Source organism: Astatotilapia calliptera, chromosome 6 (genome assembly GCF_900246225.1).
Source record: "Astatotilapia calliptera chromosome 6, fAstCal1.2, whole genome shotgun sequence".
Taxonomy (NCBI): Eukaryota; Metazoa; Chordata; class Actinopteri; order Cichliformes; family Cichlidae; genus Astatotilapia; species Astatotilapia calliptera.
Genome location: NC_039307.1, coordinates 18,170,004 through 18,193,692, shown reverse-complemented (window position 1 = coordinate 18,193,692; position 23,689 = coordinate 18,170,004). Strand labels below are relative to the sequence as shown.

The 23,689-nt window shown below is 39.8% G+C and overlaps 3 protein-coding genes across 4 annotated transcripts; all 3 read right to left on the bottom strand.

Moving 5' to 3' along the window:
• Positions 1–367: 367 nt before the first annotated feature.
• On the bottom strand, positions 368–10,025 carry smc2 (structural maintenance of chromosomes 2). Its single transcript, XM_026170784.1, has 25 exons — positions 9,624–10,025; positions 8,904–9,053; positions 8,694–8,816; positions 8,564–8,602; positions 8,367–8,477; positions 8,229–8,273; positions 7,876–8,109; positions 7,539–7,688; positions 7,204–7,437; positions 6,892–7,051; positions 6,648–6,765; positions 5,231–5,369; positions 5,008–5,127; positions 4,663–4,867; positions 4,368–4,503; positions 4,014–4,138; positions 3,726–3,919; positions 3,430–3,573; positions 2,864–2,938; positions 2,532–2,651; positions 2,196–2,396; positions 1,994–2,110; positions 1,179–1,339; positions 946–1,093; positions 368–804 (listed from the first exon to the last, which is right to left on the bottom strand). The coding sequence occupies exons 1-25, from the start codon at positions 9,789–9,791 to the stop codon at positions 628–630; spliced, it is 3,594 nt and encodes a 1,197-aa protein (XP_026026569.1). The 5' UTR covers positions 9,792–10,025; the 3' UTR covers positions 368–627.
• Positions 10,026–11,933: 1,908 nt separating this feature from the next.
• Positions 11,934–14,138, bottom strand: LOC113023277 (uncharacterized). Of its 2 annotated transcripts, none has more exons than XM_026169302.1 (4): positions 13,942–14,138; positions 12,730–12,937; positions 12,280–12,369; positions 11,934–12,191 (listed from the first exon to the last, which is right to left on the bottom strand). In XM_026169302.1, the coding sequence occupies exons 1-4, from the start codon at positions 14,019–14,021 to the stop codon at positions 11,943–11,945; spliced, it is 627 nt and encodes a 208-aa protein (XP_026025087.1). In that variant the 5' UTR covers positions 14,022–14,138; the 3' UTR covers positions 11,934–11,942. The 2 variants fall into 2 exon arrangements, 1 of the variants encoding a protein (XP_026025087.1); XR_003272531.1 differs by having other exon boundaries at positions 12,126–12,191; positions 12,881–12,937; positions 13,933–14,138.
• Positions 14,139–15,278: 1,140 nt separating this feature from the next.
• Positions 15,279–17,449, bottom strand: exoc1l (exocyst complex component 1 like). Its single transcript, XM_026170772.1, has 3 exons — positions 17,161–17,449; positions 16,759–16,934; positions 15,279–15,661 (listed from the first exon to the last, which is right to left on the bottom strand). The coding sequence occupies exons 1-3, from the start codon at positions 17,279–17,281 to the stop codon at positions 15,392–15,394; spliced, it is 567 nt and encodes a 188-aa protein (XP_026026557.1). The 5' UTR covers positions 17,282–17,449; the 3' UTR covers positions 15,279–15,391.
• Between the last annotated feature and the right edge of the window lie 6,240 nt (positions 17,450–23,689).

The following is a 23,689-nucleotide window of genomic DNA, read 5'->3' as shown; positions in this document are numbered from 1 at the left end:
TGGGGGAACGCCAGGTCTCAAGGGCCGAGTGTCCTGCAGGTTGTAAATGTGACCTTGATCCAAAACAGTTTATTTAAATGGCTAAATTTGCCCCTTAACATGTCCTGAAGAGGCCTGGTAATGAACTAATCATTTGATTCAGTTGTGTTGACCCAGGGTGATATCTAACACGTGCAGGTCACCTTGAGGCCTGGAGTTCCCGTCCCCTGTCGTAGGGTTTTGTATCGAAAAAGATTAAAGTGTGTCGTACAGTTTTCTCTGTGCCCTTTTATATCACATATTACTCGATATGTTTGAGTAACAAATTGAATTATGTACTCCCCCCCCCCCCCCTTTCAATGGGAGAACTAACAAGACCAGACAAAAATGCATTTATTCCTTTATTTACTAAAATATAAACTGCACATAAATCAGATGACAGGAAGCAGGGGAACGTGAACCACAAAAGAGAAAGGATAAATAAGGACAGTTCAGACAAAATAAAGCTCGTTATTGTTTGAAATGCAAAGATGTAAACAAAGAAGAACACATGAGATAAAGAGAAAACTCTTATTAACCGATACCTCCTTAGGTTATGTTACAAGGTTTTTAGATGACATAATGTGCGATGAAATTTCAGTGCAATGATTAGCTGATGAGCTGTTTGCTCCTCTTCTCTTTCTGTGATGGCTTTTCTTGGATTTTCTTGGGGTCGCTCTGGCTGAGCGCGGTCCGCGTCACTGTGGACATGCCGTCGACAAACTTCGTCTTGAATAGGACGTTGGCGTTTGTGAACATGCCGTCCTTTAGTGACACGACCACAAACTGCAAAGACAATAAAAATTACAAGGTTTGGAAAAACTTTACCCATTAACTTGGTTTAAAAGAGGAATAATGGTTTACGGTATTTCACGACAGGAAGTGTATTCTGCGAAATAAAGTGAAAACCTTCATGCTTTAACTTACCTGAGAGTGTCTAAAATGCGTCCGCAGCATCTGCCCAATATTTTGTGTGTGAGACAGATCCAGAGCAGCGTCCACTTCATCTAAGATGTAGATGGGAGCGGGTTTGAACAGCAGCATGGCCAGGATGAGAGACAGGGCCACCAGTGATCTGAAAACAGACACAACTTATTTACAGTATTGTTTAGGTGCAATCGAAGTGACACTAAAAGGCCATACTGAATGAGGTTACTCACCTTTGCCCACCACTGAGCTCTGTGAGGTTCTCCTTCCAGGTGTTACCCAAGGCCACTTTGAACTCGAGGCCCTCCAGGACACCGCAGCCCTGCGGAGGAGCCAGCTTTGCTGTGGCTCCTGGCAACAGGGTGGAGAAGATGGAGCCAAAGTCCTTGTTTACCTACAGTGAGAGATAATGGGCAATAAATTAATTATTCTAAAGTTAAACAAAAAAGGAACAACCAAAAGCCAGTATCTGAAATGCCACAACTACAGGATACTAAGAAACAAACAAAGAAAACTACAACAAGACAGGAAGGAGGCAATGATATATGTGTCGTATGGAGGCAGAAAAAGAAACTATGTGACTCCTGTAAAACAGGCAGCCAACCTGCTTTCTTCTTAATGGCCACTAGGGGGCAAAACCTACAGAAGCCTGATGTGATTCTTGGCTCAGTCACCCGTTTTGGATCAGACTGAATAAAATGTTAGGATGACTAAATATACAAAAATGACCTGAGTGTAAGAAAGGAGGATTACCTAACATATGTACAGTTTCACTGTCTGACCTCATTTTAAAGATGGGGTGGTGACACTCTTCATACAGCCTATGATCCTAACACCTTTTTATATTCATAGTGACTGAAACCTGTTAGAGAAAGACGCAGAAGTGGCTGCTGCACAAAATAAGTCCTGTTCACTGACATTACTGATTTATAACATCCACAGATATTAGATTTATTGAAAATCCTGCAATGGTAAGTTTAAAACAAAGCAAGGTGACAATAAGTATAAGTAAAGGAGAAAGAATAAATAAAGGTGCTGAGAAGTATACCTTCTGCCACGCCACGTTAAGAGCCTCGTTTTTCTTTTGGTCCAGCTCCTCAATGGTCTGCAAAATCTTTGCCTTGTCGTTCTCCACAATCCTCTTCTTCTTCATCAGATCATTGTACTGCAGAAGGGAATGATGTTACATGGAGGAACAGACAGTAGCTGAGGCCTTTGAGTTACAAATATACTTTTTCGTCCCTCCTCACCCTTTCCTCTGCCTCGTTCAGCATATTCATAGCCCTCTTGTTAACGTTCCTCTCTAGCTTGCTGGTGGTCTCCTCCAGCTTCTTGAGCCGCTGGCCTGCTTCACGCGGGTTGTTGGTCTTGAAATCATAAGAAGTGTTCGGCTGACCGAAAAAGTGGCGCTCTGAATTGATCCAGTCGTGCTCCTCCAGCATCCGAGTCACCTGAGAGATGGAAACGTGTTTATGATGCTCAAGTCATACGAGAAAAGATGAAACTCACTCCAATCTTCTGGATCAAGACAACATTAAGTGTTACTGCAGTGGGAGGACTGTGGGCTAATGAGAGTTTGCGTGTACCTTGTCAGCAGCATCCTGGCTGTCTTTGCGGTGTTTGCTGATGTTATGTTCCAGCTCCTTGATCTTCAGCTGGACCTCATTGTTTTGTTCTCTGAGCTTATTGGCCTCAGTGGACTTTGTCTGGAGGGTTGAGATGGACAAACAATTCAGTTAATCAGTCATATCTGAAAGTTCTAACCAGTTGTGAAGCTCTCAGTGCTGAGGAGTGTGAAATGTTTTAAAATGTTTGAGTCAGAAACTGAAACTGTTGCAGTTACAACAACAATCCTCCTGTGGAAGGCTTGTAACATTATTTAATTAATAAATATATATAGATGTATAGATAGATATACCTTGAGCGCTTTGTCTTGTGACACAATCACTTCCTTCTGTTTGGCCAGCTCCTCCTGGGCTTTACGCACTGCCTCCTACATTACAACAGAAAAAATAAATTAGGAAAGCATTTGGATACTTAAATTTATAAACATCACATTTGATGGTGTTTTTTGTTTTGTTTTTTTTACATAGAAAGATGGCACATGCTCAGCCCAATAATCCACAAGAGAAAAACTATATAATTCATAATGAGGACCAAAACAACTACGTGGAAACCCTGTAACAGCCTAATTAAAGTTGTCAGACTTTTACTTAAAAGATCTGAGTTAATAATCGACTGGGATTCGTAAGAGCTTAACAAAAGAAGGAGAGTCCAGTCGCCCTCTTTTTCAACCTCTTAAGACTGTCATGACCTGGATGACTGAGAACCCACACAGACAAATTGATTGTGATAAATCATAACACTTTTTAAGTTCACGTGAACGAGTTCCACCCCTGGAGTGGAGCAGTAATAAACTCATCTAAGTCTATTTGCCAAAAGACTTCTGGGAGCTACTTTGCATGTTCAAAATGGCCCAAATACCTTGTTTTGGGATACAGTGCAAGCCATGCTGTCAATCTGCTCCTGGATGGCCTTCATCGCCTCGTCTACAGCCTGAATCTGCTGCTCGTAGCCAGCCTGCTCCCTCTGCAGCTCCTCCAGCTCCAGGGCCACAGCATCAGCCTCCTGCAAACATGAGCAAAGAAAGCGTTAAATAAATAATAAATAAAACACAAAACAGACAGACACACACCGGCTGACTAAAATTCTGGCTAAAATTAAAAATATATTATTGTATATTGTAGCAATTATTCAAAGCAGTCAAAAGTTCATTTAACCTGCTGCTTCTGCTTCAGCTTCTTGTTGAAGGCATCGGCTTTGGCCTTGGCTGTATTGAGTTTCTGCTGGGCAGCTTTCAGCTCCTTCTCCCTCTCAGCTTCAGCATTCTTCATCTTGTTCTCCAGCACCTTGTATTTCTCTTCAGCCCGCTTTTGCACCTCCTTAGTAACACGCAACGTCTCCTCACTCTCCTCTGGATTAACAAACAGCACATTTGATCAAGTTAGAAAACACAAAGTGCAGACTGGATGGTTTTTTGTTGCCCCACGTATTTTGATTTCTCTGACCAATTGCTTTGCGCAGCCTCTCCAGCTCCTCTTGCTGCTGGTGGAAGGAGCTCTGCTGCACCTTGGCCTGCAGAATCTGTTCTTCCTCCACCTTCAGTTCATACTGCTGCTTCAGCTGACGATACCTGCAAGAGAGAGAGAGAAGTGTGGTGAAAAGAACAAGGAAATGTACCAGGGTAGGTGAGAAAACATGCTGGCAGCTACATCACAGTGTGTTTCTGTTGTGTTTTTTTCCCACTGCTTTTAAATACTAAACGGCGTTGTGGTGCATTAAGTCTTAAAAACAAGGTTTTTAAGAGTTTTGCTGTAAACAGTTAAAACATGGGCATATTTTGTGTGTTTGCATGTACATACTTCTCAGCGGTTCCCTTCAGGCTGGCCAGTTGCCGTTCAGTATCCTGAAGTTGGGCCTCCTTTTCATTCAGGTTGTCCTGAACCTCCTTCACCTCCTTCAGGCTGGACAGAACTGATGCAGACTGGGAGCGAGCACCTGAGAGGAGGAAAAAAAGCCAGTTTACTTTTTGAGTGCTTGAGTGAGTTCAAATAAAACCATCGCTGCAGGTAAAATGTTCAAAGTCATCATAAAACAGTGGCAACAAAATCCAATAAATAACACATGACAGAGCACACACGTCCTCCTTGCTCTCACCTCCACTCAGGGTTCCCTGTGGGTCAAAGATGTCTCCACCGAGTGTGACTGTCTTGGTCATCACCTGCTTATCGAAAGCCACTTTTTTGGCATTGTCCAGAGTGTCGCACACCAGTGTGGCGCCAAACACATACTCCATGGCTTTACGTAGGTCAGACTCATAACCGACTAAGGACAGAGCTGTGTGAACATTGTCCACTCCAACCTGGATGAAGATAAGACAGAAAGAATGCAATAAGAGTCAATGGTAAGTTTCAGTAAACGGGGGAAAAAAAAAAAAATTAAGTGCACTTTTACAACTTCTCCAAACATTTTCAAACCCAAACACTCAGAAGATTCTCTCACCAGGTTCTTGGCAGCGTTGATCACTCTGTCATTAAGTGTCTTTGCAGAGATCTTGTTCAGGGGAATGATGGTGTACCTTCGCTGCAGCTCTCCCTTCTCTAGCAACTTTTTGCCTGTCACCTACAAAAAAACCAAAAATCAATAACTTCAGTTATGCCATCCCACTGATCTGTGAATGAAAATAAATAAATAAACAACACACAGACTGGTCACACACACCTACCTCTGTGTCAACAACAATGTTATAAAGCCGTCCTCCTGCCACGACCTCCAGCGCTGTTGAATAGGAGATGTCGCTGACTGTGATCAGGTTAGCTAGAAGCCCCTTCACTTTGCTGCGGTCCCACCCTCGCTCAGGGTCCCTAAAGAGGGACATTAAAAACAACATTAACCTCCTAGGACCTGGCGTCCACATATGTGGACATCACATTTTGGGTTGTCTAGAGCAAAATACTAAATTTTGCTCTAAAGGGCCTGATATCCACTTACAAGGACATTATACTGCCACAGTTCTATCAAAATTTAAAACGAATGTCCTCAGATGTGGCTCTCATTGTTCTTAGAAACAAAAATCAGGTAAAAAAATAAATAAAAAAATCATCAGGTATTTCTTTGTTTTTACATTCATTGGGTCCCAATATGCCCAAATATCAATGAGAAATTAAAAATGCATGCCATGGAAGAGTTCAGGTCTTAGGAGGTTAGCACACCTGAGTTCATTAAGTAGTGTTCACTCCCTCTAAAAACACATAAACCCTGTTTTTCAAGGAATGATTTAATCTCTAATGATTTTTTTTAAATCCCGTTTTCGAGCATTGATTTTTTCATATTTTGTTTGGCCAAAGTCTTTAAGATAAGTATACTGAAGAAATTTGATGAAGTTATCAATTAACAGAGTTGGAATAATTGGAAATTATAATTATCGAAGATATTCTGAGGTAGCTAAGAGATTATTGAAATACATATTTCTTATGTTTTTTTATTTTTAAATTTTCCACACAGTGTCTCTTTCCTGCCTTTCAAAAGAGAGGATGTGATTCATTTGTTCGTTTATTCTTATAAATTAAATTTTGGGCTTTATTGGGGATTTATCCCAACATCATAACTGCAAACCGCTTTCAAACCCTACGACCCAGAAATGTAACTACATGTTGTGTTGACACACTCCAGAACTATTATCATTGGACTGTTCAGCACTGTGGGCACACACACACACACACACACACACACACACACACACACACACACACACACACCACCAACAACAACTGACCACAGAGAGTGGGGACCCAGGAGGGAAAAGAAATGTCCTAGCATTTTATTAGCTTGTGTCCTCTGGCACCACATAAAAACCCATATATATCTGCCATCATATCAATATATTAACAAATGGCTAAGACTCCCCTTCACAGGTACAATACAACAAAGCTAAAAGGTGAGGGAACTGTCAGCCAAGTGTGCAAAGGAATACAAGTTTATAAAAATAAATAAATAAATAAATTTACACACCTCTACATTTTTAACATGAAAGTTTCTCAGTGCTCCTTTTTAATTTTTTTTAATACTTCCCTAATTAGAAAATCATTAAATGTCTTTATAACATTAGATGTGGTATAATTTGATGAGATCTGAGTTCTTACTTGTAATCAAAGCGCAGGTTGGGGAAACGTGACATAAGACGCTCATGCGTCTCTTTAAGTTTAGTTATCTCTCTGGACAGCTGCCTTCTTTTTTCCAGCAGACTTTCTTCCTTCCCATCTGCAGAAGGACATAAAAAACCCTCCAGTTAGTACACAGGTTTATACAGAAAAGGCACCTCATACGTGAGTGCATGTGACTCCTGTTTAAACAAATACCGGTACATAAATAATCATGAATTAGTACCTTCGTAGTTGAGCTTGGCTAGCTCAGCCTCTAGTTTCTCCCTGCTGTTTTTGACAGCTTTCAGAGTGTCCTGGTCTTTTTTGTAGCCACTGTCCATCTTTTTCACCTCTGCTTGTTTGGTCTTCAGCTCAGCCTGGGCATGCTTAAGCGTCATTTGGGCCTGAGCATAAATAAGGAAGAAAAAAAATAGATGGTTGGAAATTCATGATAAAATAAGAACCCAGGGAATAAGGTCAGTGAAAAAAACGTTTTCCAGTCACAGAAGCATAATCAGCCTTCTGCAAAAATATTTATTCTAAAAGCAAGACTCACCTGCTTGGCCTCTGTATCTGCTTTGCTTATGTCATTCTTGCAGGCCATCATCTGGCCTGCGAGTGTGGCTTCCTCTCCATCCTCGTTGGTAGAAAGACCTGCAGACACAGCTTTGAAATGCTGCTCAGCTGCCTCGAGGGCAGCGCTGTCATTCTTTCCCTCCTCCTGCAGAGCCTGAAGCTGCTTGGTCAACACAGAAACCTCCTTTTCCTTCACCACAAGCATTTTCTTGTCCTGCAGATCAAGGAAAACAACAGTTTGAATAAATGATTCAGATGTACACATTGCCCTTGTTTGCAAGTCATAGAATAGCAAGATTTTTATTAATCCATTACCTCTTCCATGTTCTTTACAAGCTCCTTCCTCTTCTTGGTTTCATCTTTGAGATTTGATTTTTTTAAGTCAAGTGCACTCTGAGCTTTGGCGTCCACACGCTGAACATCAGCTAGAGCCTCCTCAAGAGACTTTAATACTCCATTTACTTCCTACAGACGAGCAGATTGATACAGATTACTTTGCTGCAGTTTGATTAAAACATACAGAGGATGGACCTATAGCATACAAATTATTTTAAAGACTTCAACAAAGGTACTGAAAAAATCTGCCCACTATTACAGAAAAAGAAAATCAAATTGTGAAAAATCGCTCCCTTTCTTCCCCAGTGTAAAGTACCTGGTCTTTTTTCTTTTGCAGCTCCTGAATCTGGGCTGTGAGCTCCTGGACTTTGCTCTCGTTCTCTGCCATGCTGGCTTGCATCTTGGCGATGTTGTCCTGCATCACTTTTAGATTCTCTGCTGACTTCAGCTTGGTCTCCTCTGCACACACAAACAGCCAGGCCACATACAGCCGCGACAAGTGCTGGATCTCACGCATCAGCTTCTGGTATTCCAGATATGATGATCGTTCCTGTGGACAGAGGAAGGTTCAGAAATGGATATTACAACAGTAAAAACAAAAAGAACACAGGCTTCACGGGTTGAACCTGTGGAGAGAGATAGTCGGTTCAAATCTTAATGCCAAACTACCTCCTGCAGTTTCTGCATGGTTGGAGTGATTTCCTCATCCAAAATCTGAAAGAGCAAACACAACAAATGGTTTGCTTCAGCAGCAGTTTGCTGACGAACAAGTATAGATAGTGATACAGTCAGAGTGAATTAACATACAGTCTGAATCTCCTTCAGCTTGGCCTCTTTCTTCTCAATGGTCTTCTGAGCACTAATCTTTTTACATTCATACATCCTGGTACCTGCTGCTTCCTCGATCATGGCAAGGATCTGAAAGAAGAGAAGTATTCAATATTATAAGTCCTAAGAAGGGAGGGAAATAAGTGTCCTCCTAATGGGCAAAGTGTTTGTCTTACCTCTGGTGGTTTCATATTCAGAACTTTGGTGATCCTCCCCTAATGTATTAAAACAAAAGGAAAATCTTTGAATGGGGTGACAGATCATATCCATTTACAACCACAACTACACCGCTGAAACAAGACTGACCTGCATGATGAGGAAATGTGGGTTGTTGACATTAAGACCAACAGAGCAGAATAAGTCCTGCACGCGAGTGTTGTTGGCATTGACTCCATTGATGAGATACTTGTTCCTGCCACCAATTACCACCTAAAAAAAAAAGTATATGCGTGTTAATACAAGGACTGCATAATAATCCTAAAGTCAGAGAGTTTCCTCCTTTATTTCTTTCCCCACCTGTCTCGTAACAGTGATCTCATCATGTGTTTCGAACCCCAGAGGACTCTGGCTTTTGTTGGAGTTGTCAAAGGTAATGGACACAGTGGCCTTTGTGATGCCACCCTGTCCGTTCTTGTACACCAAGTCCTGGAGGTTGGAGGCTCGCACCTGTCAGGTGAGATGAAACAAAAAAGGATGCAAATTTTGAATGAGAAACAACTACACATGCTTCTTACTTAGTTAACCTCAGTTCAGGGTCACTGCACTTTCGTATTATTCAACAGTTGTTCTTCATATTTTGTTTCTCACTTTTGTGGCAGTTCAGTTTGACCTGAGTCAGTTTTCAGAAAGGATATGTTTATTTTATTATTTTTTGTCACTTGCTATGAGAGAACAATATTGTTATAAACAAATCGTGACGGCTATTTACTTCCAGTCATGAAGCGACCGCAGTCTCAAAGTGTCGATACCTTCTTATGCTTACTCTATTGACAGCTTCTACGAAACTACAACTAGATGTATTTCTTGTATTCATACTTCATTTTATTTTTAAATTTGTTTCGCAAAATACAGTAGTTTTCAGCACTATAACAATTTGTGACTTTCGCTTGTTACTGAGAGGAATACAACCACTGCCATTATCAAACTCAACAAAAACTCTTAAGTAATCAAATATAAACAACTGGAACACTGGATTTGATAGCTTTTAAGCTAGCTTACGGACAACAGCACACTTACATGGGTGAGATTTGAAATACCCAAAAGGAAACATATCGAGTCCAAAATATTGGACTTGCCGCTGCCGTTCAATCCTGTGATGGCGTTGAAGAGTGGGTCAAAGCCGTTGATCTCCGTCCTTTGCGCGTAGGACTTGAATCCTTCGATAATAATAGACTTGATGTACATCTTTCGGGTTTCCTCTCTCAGCTGATTCCGGAGGCAAGATTTGTTACAGCCAGGTGACAAACCACCACCTTAAACAGAAAGCACCAAATATTAGCCCCGTGTTTACAACCGACAACTGGGAAACAGCTTCTCTCTTCTAACTTGAATTTTGGCGGCAGGCGTGCAGACCCTGAGCCGCGAGTGCGTGCGTCCGTTGTGTGCCGGAAACAAAACAAAGAAACCTAACTACATTAAAAATATGCAGACACACAACAAGTATATTATAATGATCCAATTTTAAAATAAATAAACGTCAATGTAAAATCAAAGAAACAACGATTCTTAAATATTTATTGCGATATATATTTATTTTCGTCAGGCAACTTCCAAGGCAACTAAAACTCTTAGACGCACGCGCTCGCGCGCGCGTGTGTTTGTTGGCGCCACCTGTAGATATGAAGTACAAGTGCATTTAGTAAAATCGTCCCGAGTCAACCTGGCCGGTCGAGAAAATACTGCATTATACTAAAAATAGTTTTAATTAATAAAGATAATTTAATTATGCTAGATATTAAATGTTTCTTTATATAAAATCTGAAATATTAAATGAAATTGAAAAACCTGTCACTTAGAAGCGCTATGAGGTATGACTGTTAAATAACGAAAAGTAGCTCCTCTTGCTAAAAGCATTGACTAGAAGTTATAGCCTTGAATTCAAATACTAATTACACCCACGGTTATTTAACCTATGTAACCTATTGTGCAAAAGTCTTGACCCACCCCTAATTTCTTTATCTTTTGCTTCCAAGCTGCCGGAACTTCTTGTAATTGTAATAAAATGCCAAAGATAACACAGTTGAACAGGCATGAAGTAATATTTTCTGATTCACCTATTAACTGAAACCTTTGCAGGTCTTGGCGTGTGTGTGTGTGTGTGTGTGTGTGTGTGTGTGTGTGTGTGTGTGCCAGATATCTGGCTGAGCCCTCATCAGAAATGGTCTCAGTGGAGGGGTGAATTTCAAGAAGCAATTCTTAAGGAAGGAAAACGGAGAAAACGCTGAGGTATGCTAAATTACATAAGAACTGGACTGAAAATCAGTGGTAAGAGGTCTTATGAAGTGATGAAACCAATTTTTTTTTAATAAATCATTGTTAATATGTAGAGAAGAAGTCAGGAAAAAGGTGCAACAGCGTGTACAGCCATCTGTAAAACATTATAGAGACTCTGTCATGGTTTGGGACTACAATTCAGCCACTGGTGTTGTGATCATGTCAAAATTAATGGACTTATTAACACAGAAAAGTGCCATAAGAGTTTGATCCACCACGCAGGCATCTTGAAAACATCTGATTTGTAGGGGCTTCAGCATGACAGTCATTTCAAACACACTGCCAATGCACTAAAAGCATATCTGGATAGAAAAACATACAGTGGAACACTATCAGCTACACTCTAAAAAATATTTTGTTGGCTTAACTTAAAAAAATTGAGGTAACAATTTCCACTTAGCTTTTTAAGTTACAAATTTTGCATATTATTAAGTAAATCCAGCAAGAAATTTTTAGGTTTGGCTAACTCAACTTGTTTAACAAACCAACATGATTTACCTTGACCTCCACAAGCATAATTAAGTTTATGCAACCTAATATTAATTTAAAATTTCTGGTAAAATTAAGTTGAGAAATTACATTAGTTGAGTTACACCAACGAACTTTTTTACATGTATCCTACTCACAATTATCCATGCCAATTAGTTTAGGTTTCTATAGTAGCTTTTCTAAAAATCACACAAAGCCATTTCACTTATTCCAATTGATTATTTTATTACAAAACATTTTCAAAGTAATACACTTCTGTGTCAATACAACATAAATGAGACATTACAGCAGCCCTTTAATTATAAATGACTAAAAAAAAAAAAAAAGTACTTCATGTACATTAACATTAACTTCAATTGGTATCAACTTGTTCAACTTGTCGCAGAATCAAGGAAATGACAAAAGATTTTAATGTTCAACAACAGAACAATCCAAAGCTAAGATTATATGTATTACAAACTTTTCTCAAAACTACACTCATCTAGGACTGCATACAAAAACGTAACAGGCACATCGGAATACTACAGTCCAATTCACATTCGTTTCATGACAGAAGTTTGCACTTAACAGACATTACCCGTGGACTGGTTTAAGCCCATCAAGTTCCAGAAATACCTCTAGAGTGTTCTTTACTTGTTTTGGGTAGCTCAGATTGAGAGTGTATATAAGCCCCATCATTAAGGCACACACTCTGGGCACATCAAGGTCTTCCAGGACTGCTGTTCCTTCAATCACAATTTTAGCGACAGCTGGGAGAGACACTGCTGCTCGTCTGGTGTCTACAATCTTTACCACTTCTTCTGGGAACTGTTGTTCACCATCCTGGCAAGTAGGTAGTTTAAATGGAAACATGTCAGCATTTTATGTGCCATTTAAAAATAAAACACAAAAGAATGCGAGATTCACCTACCAGCTGTTCTCTGAAGAGATCCTCTTCCTTCTCTTTCAGATACACCTTCAGGCAACGGATTGCGACCTCTCTCTTCATTTCCACCGAACTCTGGAGAATAAAAAAAGCAAAACAAAACTTAAACTTACAGTTTATTAGGTGAAAAGTCAAAACTATTACATTTATGTGACTTGCATTGTGCCAAATATTGATTTTAAATATGTTTTTAAAAGAAATAAAGATTTAATCTTTGTAACTTCAATTTAAACTGTTACACACTGGCCTGCTTTAAATGCCCACTTTGCTAGCAATAGGATAAAGTGACTAAAAGTAAATGTAACCTAAATTTCATCAACAGCACAATTGTGCTTTTGATGAATAGGACCTGAATCAGAGAATGACATGAACTATAACTGTAACTGTAACAACTAATTCATCAATACACCTGCGAGGTACATTAAATATACTTTCCAGTTTTAGTAGTAGGTGGGCTAAATGTTTCTCAATTAAATTAGGCAATTCCCCAATTTCTTCATCCTCTTCATTTGCTACATCTTCACACAATGGATTTTCATTATGTTCCTCAAGAGGATCATCTCCTGCATTCAAACGACTGACACACCTCTGTATCAGCTCAGGCTTGAAGTCATCCAATGAGTGAGGAGTGTGTTTTCGGTTCCTATGAGAAGCACATGTTCAAATGAGCAGTAACAATCCCAGTACAGGCAAGGTATAAACAGTCCACCATGGCTATGTTTAAGCCTGTAATGCTTTAAGAGCTCATTCCTTCTTGATGTTTCAAACTTGCAAATTTTGCAAGTCCAATGCATTTTGAAATTTACTGCGACCTTTTGTAATGCAAAGAATTATTGAAGCTTTTGAGTTAACAAGCTATTTTAAGTATAAAACCTTCTCTAAAACACTACAATGCAACACTGAAAAAGATTAATCATAAAGACTGAACAAAATTGAATTTTAAAATTGACATCTACAGACTGCAGTTTAAACTTGTAATAAGGTGTCAAATCCAAATGTGCAAGAGAAATTTCTTTTAAACTATTTAAATACCACTGTGGACATGCCACAATCCCACACTTTACATTATGCTTACAATTACAGAAAGCAAATGCAAGTCGTATGCACGCACACACACACACAATATTGTTTTTTGGTTTTTTTTTTTGCTAGGTCAACCAACTTTAATCTCAGGCAGAATTCCCAGTCGAGCTTAGAACATCAACACAATTGATAGAAATACTTTTAGTCAGGGATAAATTCACCACATTTGACTCTGTCAGTAATTAGTTACCTCACCCGAGACCATCTTGTGGAAACACGAATTTACTCTGACACCATGATAAAAATGCAGGCAGCTACTGACCGGTTAATTTGAACATATACGGGTTCAAATTGAACATGCTCTGCTGTCGGCATAGTCTATCAGCTAACCAAATGTACCCTGACAAGTGACATGTTTTAATTGTATCTGTACTCTTTTATTTGTGAGGAACGTTTGCTAGCTAAAAGAAACGGCTAGCTAAACTTAAAAAAACAACAACAACTCTACTCTGCTAAATTACGATTAAAACCATCAAATTTCAGTTTTTTTTAATATGACATTTTAGAGTGTACAAATATAACTTGTAATTCATCTATTTAGAATTCAGTACTTACTTAACTCACCGAACACAGTCGAGGGCAAACACACCTCTTCTCCCACGAAGCCACAAGAATCCAGAAACTGTTGCGCACGATACGAACATATGCTACGGGGTTGCCCTCGTCTGTCTGAATGGTCTCAATTCAAACAGGAAGGATGTTGAAACTCATTTTTACATGTTACACAAACTTAATATTTTCTGTTGTTGATTGATGACAAAAGTATTTTATTCAATATACTCAAACATTTAAGTTAAGGAACTGTTTTTTAATTTTTGTGTTGCACTGACTTCTAACATTGATTATTCAACTCACTGAAACGTGTACATGTAGGCAACTTACTTTTTTTAGCAGAAAAATGCTTTTTTGTTAAGTTCTACCTACAAACACCATGAATATTTTTTAGAGTGTATGGCGCGACCTCCCTGGAGTCTGCCCCTCAACATTATTGAAGCAGTGTGGAATCATCTTGACAGAGAATGGAAGAAAAGGCCTTTTCTTCCATTTCCTTTTCTTCCGGCTGCCAACATACAAAGAAGAGTTTTGGATGTCCTTCAAGAAGCCCAGAGAGCTATTCCTAAAGACTACTTACAGGAATTACAAGTTTTCCAAAGATAATTCAGGCTATGTTAAAGAGAAAAGCTGGTCATACAGAATACTAACTTAGTATTTAGTATTAACTAACTTAACTCAGGCTTACTGGAATTGTACAAACTCGTTTTTTTTCACTGTTTATTGTATTTCTGTGCGTGTTTGCAGATGTTTAAAAATTTGTTGCATCTATTTTCCCAGCAAAATGTAAAGAAATGAGAGGTGGCTCAAGAGTTTTGCACAGCAGTTCATGTACACCAATGTTGCTTGAAAGCCTCTCATCATTGGAGTAATACATCTATTGAGGAAATACCTAATCATTTATTTATCTAGAAATGGCATAGAGTATACTGGAATCAGAATCAGACACTGAAATATCCACCAAATACATTTTAAGGTTCATTAAACTAAATGAGATTTTTGCAGCGCAGCTCCCTGTGACATGTGCTGTTAACAGTACTGTGCACTGCATAAAGAGGACAGAATACATGATTCGTACCCTGTGTTTAAGAAGATAAAGGGAGAAAAAAGCGCAAGGAATTTGCAGTTGCTTTATTTCTTTTGTGCTACATTTATTTTGAAATTCAGCACATGGAATATAATATAATAACTTCCAGGGTTATATAATTAAAAGTTAACAAAATTAGATGATAAATATGGCACATAGCTAGCATTTGCCATGAAGATACATTTAGCAGAGCATTAATGCAAAACATATTTCATTGTAAATATGAGTTCTTCAAAGCCCAGCTAACTGAAGCTACGAGCCTACATTTGCTTCACACTAACTGATATAAGCAATATACACGTACAGTATTTGCTACAACTTTGTAATATAAACACCCACCTTAACTGGCACTCTCACAACAACTGCGTACTTTTATTATCCATCCAGAGGCACATGACACATGGAGAGACAAACCAAATTGATTGCATAGAAGCATATCTGTGACAGAACAGCGCAGTCCCCTTTGTTTGAGTAGAAGGAGGTGGGCTTGATGTAAGGCCAGTCAAAGTTCCTCAGGTTCAGTGACCTTTGACAGTACCGGTCACTGAGGGCAACCAGGGCACGCACCATAGCATATTTGGCTGAGCAGCTGATGGCCGTCACTGTACGCACCTCGTCGAAGTGCAGCAGGAAACAAGGGTCATCCTGAAACCAAAGAAAATTATATTTATGGAGCACCTTTAAGAATCACTGCATTTTTTTTATTGTGTTTGTTCTGTAGAAAGCTTACATTATTATAGGGCAACTAAAGCCAAATGACCATAGACCATTCATCTTTACCTTGTCCCTTGTTAGCCCACAAACATTATGTGTTTAAGCAACTGTAGAAATTTTCCAAACGATTAATTAAAATGTGAAAAATAGATAAATAACAATGTCAAATTTATTGCTGATGAGTCACGGGAGGGTGCCAGAGCAGGAGTAAAGATTTTAATAACATAACTCATCTAGAATTTAATAGCTAAGGAGCTTGGAATTATCTTAAATTCATTTATGATTTTATCTTAATGTATTTACACCCCTGTGTGTATATGGGATACATACAGTGCTTAACAAATTTATTAGACCACTTGTCATAAAAACAAGAAAGCACCAGTATTTTAGAAATCTGTCAAAAACGTGTTTAAAACTAAAAGTTATATTATTATTTATTAAGCAAACACAAAATTTGTTTTCACATTTTTATATTTGAAAAATGCCGGTACACTGGACTTCTGCATAACATTCAATCACTAAACCTTTTCTGTTTAGGAATAATGCAATCACTGTAATTTGCCATCTTAATAAAATAAAATAAAAAATTAGTGTGCTTTAATATAAATCACGGATGAAAATAATAATAACAACAGCAATTTTAGCATTAAAAATATCATTTTCATTAAGGAGCTTGGTACTTACTGGTAGATTAAACATTCCAGAAACATAAAAAATGACATGGATAATTACAAATATTGTTAATTTAGTGCAGCTGTGGCATAAACAGAACATTATGGTGGTGGTCAAAGTGCAGTGACTTGGTGCACCAGTTTGGTTGGTGAAAACTGTGTTTAAATGCACTTTATAAATACATTTTAATTACTTAGTTAATAGGTACTGATAAAGCAAAATGTCCACAGAATTATTATTATGCGGTCTATGTGGTCATCAAGAATGCCATCCACATACAGTTACCCAAAAGACAGTTTGTCTCTATTTTAGCCAGTTAAGAACAATGGAAGTTACAGAAGAATTTGGCTAATTACCACGTCAGGATTTCTTCCATCAATCAGGGTAAGGTCTTTCAGGGACCAGATCTCTGCCCTCCGGTAGCACTCTTGTATGCAGGAGCGTTTGGTGAAGGATCTCTTGGATGTAGACTTTAGGGGCACAGACATCTGACAGTGCACTATACATAGCTGGACTTCTTTGTTTTTTGCAACTGCGGAAAAATGGAAAAACATCACAAACAGGTGCACTGCAGCACCGGGCTTTTCATCAGCAAGCCAGCCTTATAGATTTAACACACCCTGTGTGGTGCAGGTATACACAGCTTTTAAGGAAGTAAGTTATTAAACACATTAAAAATGTACATTTTAAGGAGGAAGATATTTACTCCTGTGTAAAAATCAAACGCACATTTCTGAGTCAACAATCAAGCTGTTTACCTGAGGCACAGAAAAAATGTCTTCCGTGCGATGGCTCTTCAATTTCAATGAACTCCACCAGTCTCTCTTTTGCAGGTCGAAACAAAACTCTCTGCATCTCCTCCCTCAGAAGAGACGACATCACTGGAGAGAGGGGGAGAAGAATCGGAGTGTCCCAAAAAACAGCAACGGCAAGAAGGGGGACCAAAGAGAGCGAGAGAAACTCAAAAGAAAGGAATGAGATATCCCCCCCAAAAATACTGTGACACTGGAGAACCCTGGAATCCAGCAGTGGCGGGAGGGGAGGGAAGTGGTGATGCTCCCCGTGCCCAGACCTTCTGAAAGCATGCAGGGTTTGTGGGTTGGTTCTGTGTGAAATAAGCTCTTACTCTACCCACAAATGCACGCACACACACACCGTCCACTCTGGATCGGCATGGTCTGATGATGTATGTTAATCTTTGATTGAAGTGCTGCATTCATACCAACTTGCCCAGGAGGGAGTGAGTAGAAAGGGGGCAATAAAAGGCCAAGCTCTTCATCATTTGCGTTTTTATTGCTTCAATTAAGATCCATTATGTTATGACGGTTTCCTGCAAATATGGATTTCACTCTTGCATTTGTAGCTGACAAAAATATCTTAGATACTGTTTGTATATCATGGTTGGATAAGCATTTGAAATGTATATTTAGCATTAATTATATATGATCAGTAACTAGGGGGGTGTGGGGGGGGGGGGGGGGGGGCAGCTCTTCTCATATAAGATCAATGTTTTTTTGTGCATGTTCCCTGGCAGATGGAATATTAACTAACTGCGGTTCCATGTGGTTGCATGGCTCCATTGCAGCGCACATGTAACAGACGGTCTCACTTTTTTTTTTTTGTGGTCTTTTGGCCTCTTCTCCACTCACTCACATATAGACACTGATACATATTGTGGCAAACAGCCCAGTGTTTGTCCGTGATTAAACGGTTGTTGTGTGGGAAACGGATGTCCCACAGCACTCTGCATGGTTTCCATTACCGTGTAGTAATTCAATCTCTGACAATATGTACAAGTACAGTGAAGCACTTAAATGGGGAGATGAGGGGTGGGGAGGTGGGGGTGATTTTTATAAGCATATAAAGGAAGCTGCTCTAGTGATCATGGCTCCACAAGGTAATTTACTAGACATGCCAGGCTGTGGAGGACATCATTTTGCACCTATGAACGAATCCCAGCTGTTGACAGATTTGTCAAAACGTTGTGGGAGGACTTCTCTACAGGCCAAAACCACCCCAGAATGAACCAGACCGGAGCTCTGATCCAATTTGTTAGCACTAAAAAGTGTGGCTCCATTGGATTTGTCACATTTATGAAAACAAAAATGGGTCGCTCCTCTGCTAAGTGCTTTATTGTTGTTGTTGTTGATGGTTTTTGTGGGTGTTCGCTTGAAAGGCTTTTTGCCTCTGAGATGGAAAAATGAGCGGAGAGGCAGGAAGTATAGGGAGGAAAGCAAATACATACAAGTGTTGAATCTTATGAATAACACATGAGGTTTTTTTGTACTTACTTATCATTGATTTATCCCAGTATATATGACACATACATTGAAAAGATTCATATTTGCACATTTGCTGGGGTAATCCAAGGTTTAGAGTTTTGTTTTTTTTGGGGGGGGGTGCAGTATGTGCTGGAATACACAAGTGCACGTAAGAAATGGAAATCATTGGGATAAAACAGCTATATTACTGTTAGAAGGTAACATGGGGGGAAATGCAGGTATGCTTAATTGAACAAGACAAAGAGATAATGAATAGAATGGAACATATAGCAACAAGGATGAGGAAATCAACTATGTGATGCTGGAATCCTAAATAATGAAGGCTTGGGGGAAATGAAAAGAAGAAGGAATCAGCTGAAGACGCAAGGAATGAGATGCAATAAAGTTACTGAGGAACCCACAAGGTGATTGACACGAAGGGTGCAGAACAAGTGTTAAAGTGGAACGCTGGAGAAAGCAGGAAGCAAGAAGGAAGACAAAAGCAAGAAAGAAAGAAGGAACAGAACACGTTGAGTAAAGGAAACCCAGAATGTGAACGCGACAAGAAGAGATCAATTACAGAATGACTGAATCGTGCATAATATGCAGGGGTGCTGTGTGAGGGAAAAAGCAGAAAGGAGAGAAAATAATAGATAGGAAAATGTGGATAATCCTTTAAAAAGCAGATAAGGACTAATCTCAACGTACAGTGAGGAAAGTGAAAGTGATGACAGAGAGGAAAGTGGAGGAGAAGTTGGAGTTCAGAAGAAGGAGCTTGACAGCGGGAATAAGAAGCTGAGAGACTGAGAAAAATGAGCCCAGGCAGGAGGAATGAATTAATGAGATATAAGAGAGCTCAAGAAATAGTCCAATATACATACCACATTCTATGAATTATAATCATAATAACAACAAGAGCACTCAGAGAATGCAACACCCCCGGAATAGCAAGGGCTATACTAAAACTCTTTTATGATGTCTTTCGTTTTATGATGTTTTGATTACAGTACGATGACAACAGCTGATTATGGCTTCATTGTGACGCCCCAGGGCGTCGCATTGATCAAATAAAAAGTGTGTTGCACAGCTCTCCCCATGCCCTTTCATATGACACATTACTCAATATGGATTCTTCAAATTTGTTTTACAAGGTCAACTTTGACCTAAAATGCTAATGAAGGTCAACCCAAGTACTCATGTCTCCGAAAGGCTTCATATATTATTGTGAGGTTTGACCCATAAAAATGTTATTCCTTATTTCCTCCTTTGCTCTGATCTTTACAGAATTTTCAAAAAAATGATATCAGCTTGAGCTGTTACTGGTATCTACCACTACGCAAAATTTGAAAAAATGATATCTTGCAAACTGTGGATGCTACGCTGCAAACATACAATTACATACTCCCTGCCTTCGAGGGGAGAATAAGTATTATTATTTCAACAGCTGTAACATAAAAAATTCTTAAATTTGGGATTAATAAAGCATTTATTTTGCATAAATAGAAGGTAACTCAGTTTAGCTCATTATTTTTTGTCATTTGGCTTTTTCATCAGTTCGGTTTAACGTCACCATTGTCAAATATAAAATTCCATCCATCCATCATCATCATCTTTTGCTTATCCAAGTTGCGGGGGAGAGATATAATCTCTCCAGCGTGTCCTGGGTCTCCCCCGGGGCGTCCTCATGGTGGCACATGCCCGGAACACCTCACCAAGGAAGCGCCCAGGAAGCATCCTTATCAGATGCCCGAACTACGTCAACTGGCTCCTTTCAATGTGGAGGAGCAGCAGCTCTACTCTGAGCCCCTCCTGGATGGGCTGAATTGCTTGACCTATCTCTGAGAAAGAGGCCAACCACCCTTCGGAGGAAGCGCATTTCTGCCGCTTGTATCCGTGATCTCATTCTTTCAGTCAGTACCCACAGCTCGTGACCATGGGCGAAGGTAGGGACGTAGATCGACCGCTAAATTGAGAGCTTTGCTTTTACACTCAGCTCCCTCTTCACCACAACGGACTGGTACAGCCGCAGCATCAATCCGTCTGGCGATCTCCCACTCCCTTCTTCTTTCACTTGTGAACAAGATCCCGAGATACTTAAACTCCTCCACTTGGGGCAGGAGCTCATCCCTGACCTGGGGTGGGCACTCCAGCCTTTTCCAGCTCAGGACCATGGCCTCAGATTGATTGATTTTATGATTGTTTGCGCTGTGAAAACCATTAATGGATGATTGTTTTTATGTTATGTCTTATCATAGCATGTCGTTTTCACCCGGAGGCATTAGTGAGGAATGAGTAATGGACACAGTTACGCTGAATGAAGTCAGCGTGATTAAGAGACCATCAAAGTGGTGCATTGCTCATATGGAAGAAAAGGGCAGGTGGACTAGCAGAGACTTGCAGGAAGGGAACATGATAATTGTTTAATTTAGAGGTACTTTTGGTTGTAAAATTATTCAAGTTATAAAAAAAAATGTTCCTCTGTTTTTTTCATGTCTCACAATTGAAATCTTTACTCCTGTCATAGAGTTGCTCATAGAAAGGTTTTCACAGGTTTATTTCATAATTTCTTTTTGGTTTTCTTTTTTAGTTTAAAGAAAATATTGCATGTATGTAAATTATGGGTGACACAGTGATGGAGTGGTTAGCACTGTCACCTCAGCCAGGTTGGAAACTCAAATAATGGCTTTCATGAAATTGTGTGGGGTTTGCAAGCTCTCCCTGTGTCGGCGTGGATGATAATGTGCTTGAAGTGAACGGGAAGGGTTTAAATACCTGGGATAAATGATTCAAGGCAATGGACAGTGTATAACAGAGGTGAAGAAGAAAGTGCAGGCAGGATGGAGATTGTGATTGTATGGGTGATTTGTAACAAACCAAGAGGAGCATAAGTGAAAGGGAAGGTTTACAAGGTGATAGTGAGACCTTCTATGGTTTATGGTTTGTAGACTGTGGCACAGAAAGAAAATCAGGAGGGTGAGCAGACACGGCAGAATTGATCATTGGGACAGCTCAGTTTGAGTGGGTTGGAGACACAGTTAGAGAAAAGGCTCAGATTGTTTCCACATGTGCAGAGGAGGGATAGTGGATGTAAAATATGGAGCTGCGAGGCGAAAGTAAAGGAGGAAGACCACAGAGAAAGTTCGTGGATGTAATGAAGGAGGACATGCAGAGGGCTGGTGTGACAGAGAAGACTGCTATAGATAGGGAGGCAGATGATCTGCTGTGGTGAACCCTAAAGGGAGCAGCTGAATAAGAAAGAAAGAAACAGCGAAATAAATGCACAGAACATAGCACTGTATGAAAGTTATATATGAGTGAATGACCTTATGGTACTGTTGGATTAAAAAAAATACTTTATTAAGTTTTAGCAAGTAACAAAGAGTCTTACACACATCCAAAAGAATGACCAGCCCACCCAACATCCCACTGCAGTCCTATTACATAGTTAACAAATTCACAAACATAAATAAATAAATAAGTTAACTTGTCATCAACAGCCATCAAGCTAACAATCAGAGATTCTGGGATATTACCGAGTACTCCAGAAGCAAGTATTTAAAGCCAGAAGGTGGATAGTGTAGACAGAGTGACCAGACCCTCAAAAACAATTTGTCATGACTCTTTATAGTCGCTTGTAGTCTTTCATGTGGAAGAGCATTAAAGATTTCCCAGTTCCCAATGGTAACACTAGAACCTTTAATCCAGTTGAGTGAAATACACTTTCTGGCAATTACAGGGAGTGCAGAATTATTAGGCAAATGAGTATTTTGTCCACATCATCCTCTTCATGCATGTTGTCTTACTCCAAGCTGTATAGGCTCGAAAGCCTACTACCAATTAAGCATATTAGGTGATGTGCATCTCTGTAATGAGAAGGGGTGTGGTCTAATGACATCAACACCCTATATCAGGTGTGCATAATTATTAGGCAACATCCTTTCCTTTGGCAAAATGGGTCAAAAGAAGGACTTGACAGGCTCAGAAAAGTCAAAAATAGTGAGATATCTTGCAGAGGGATGCACCAGTCTCAAAATTGCAAAGCTTCTGAAGCGTGATCATCAAACAATCAAGCGTTTCATTCAAAATAGTCAACAGGGTCGCAAGAAGCGTGTGGAAAAACCAAGGCGCCAAATAACTGCCCATGAACTGAGAAAAGTCAAGCGTGCAGCTGCCAAGATGCCACTTGCCACCAGTTTGGCCATATTTCAGAGCTGCAACATCACTGGAGTGCCCAAAAGCACAAGGTGTGCAATACTCAGAGACATGGCCAAGGTAAGAAAGGCTGAAAGACGACCACCACTGAACAAGACACACAAGCTGAAACGTCAAGACTGGGCCAAGAAATATCTCAAGACTGGTTTTTCTAAGGTTTTATGGACTGATGAAATGAGAGTGAGTCTTGATGGGCCCGTGGCTGGATTGGTAATGGGCAGAGAGCTCCAGTCTGACTCAGACGCCAGCAAGGTGGAGGTGGAGTACTGGTTTGGGCTGGTATCATCAAAGATGAGCTTGTGGGACCTTTTTGGGTTGAGGATGGAGTCAAGCTCAACTCCCAGTCCTACTGCCAGTTTCTGGAAGACACCTTCTTCAAGCAGTGGTACAGGAAGAAGTCTGCATCCTTCAAGAAAAACATGATTTTCATGCAGGACAATGCTCCATCACACGCGTCCAAGTACTCCACAGCGTGGCTGGCAAGAAAGGGTATAAAAGAAGACAAACTAATGACATGGCCACCTTGTTCACCTGATCTGAACCCCATTGAGAACCTGTGGTCCATCATCAAATGTGAGATTTACAAGGAGGGAAAACAGTACACCCCTAAAATGGCTAAAACTAAAAACTACTTCCAAAAACATGCAGCTTCGATATTAATGAGTTTTTTGGGTTCATTGAGAACATGGTTGTTGTTCAATAATAAAATTATTCCTCAAAAATACAACTTGCCTAATAATTATGCACTCCCTGTAGAAGAAGCTTCTCCAGAAATCTGTAGTGTGCTAGGTGCAACTCGCTAGAGGGTAGACCT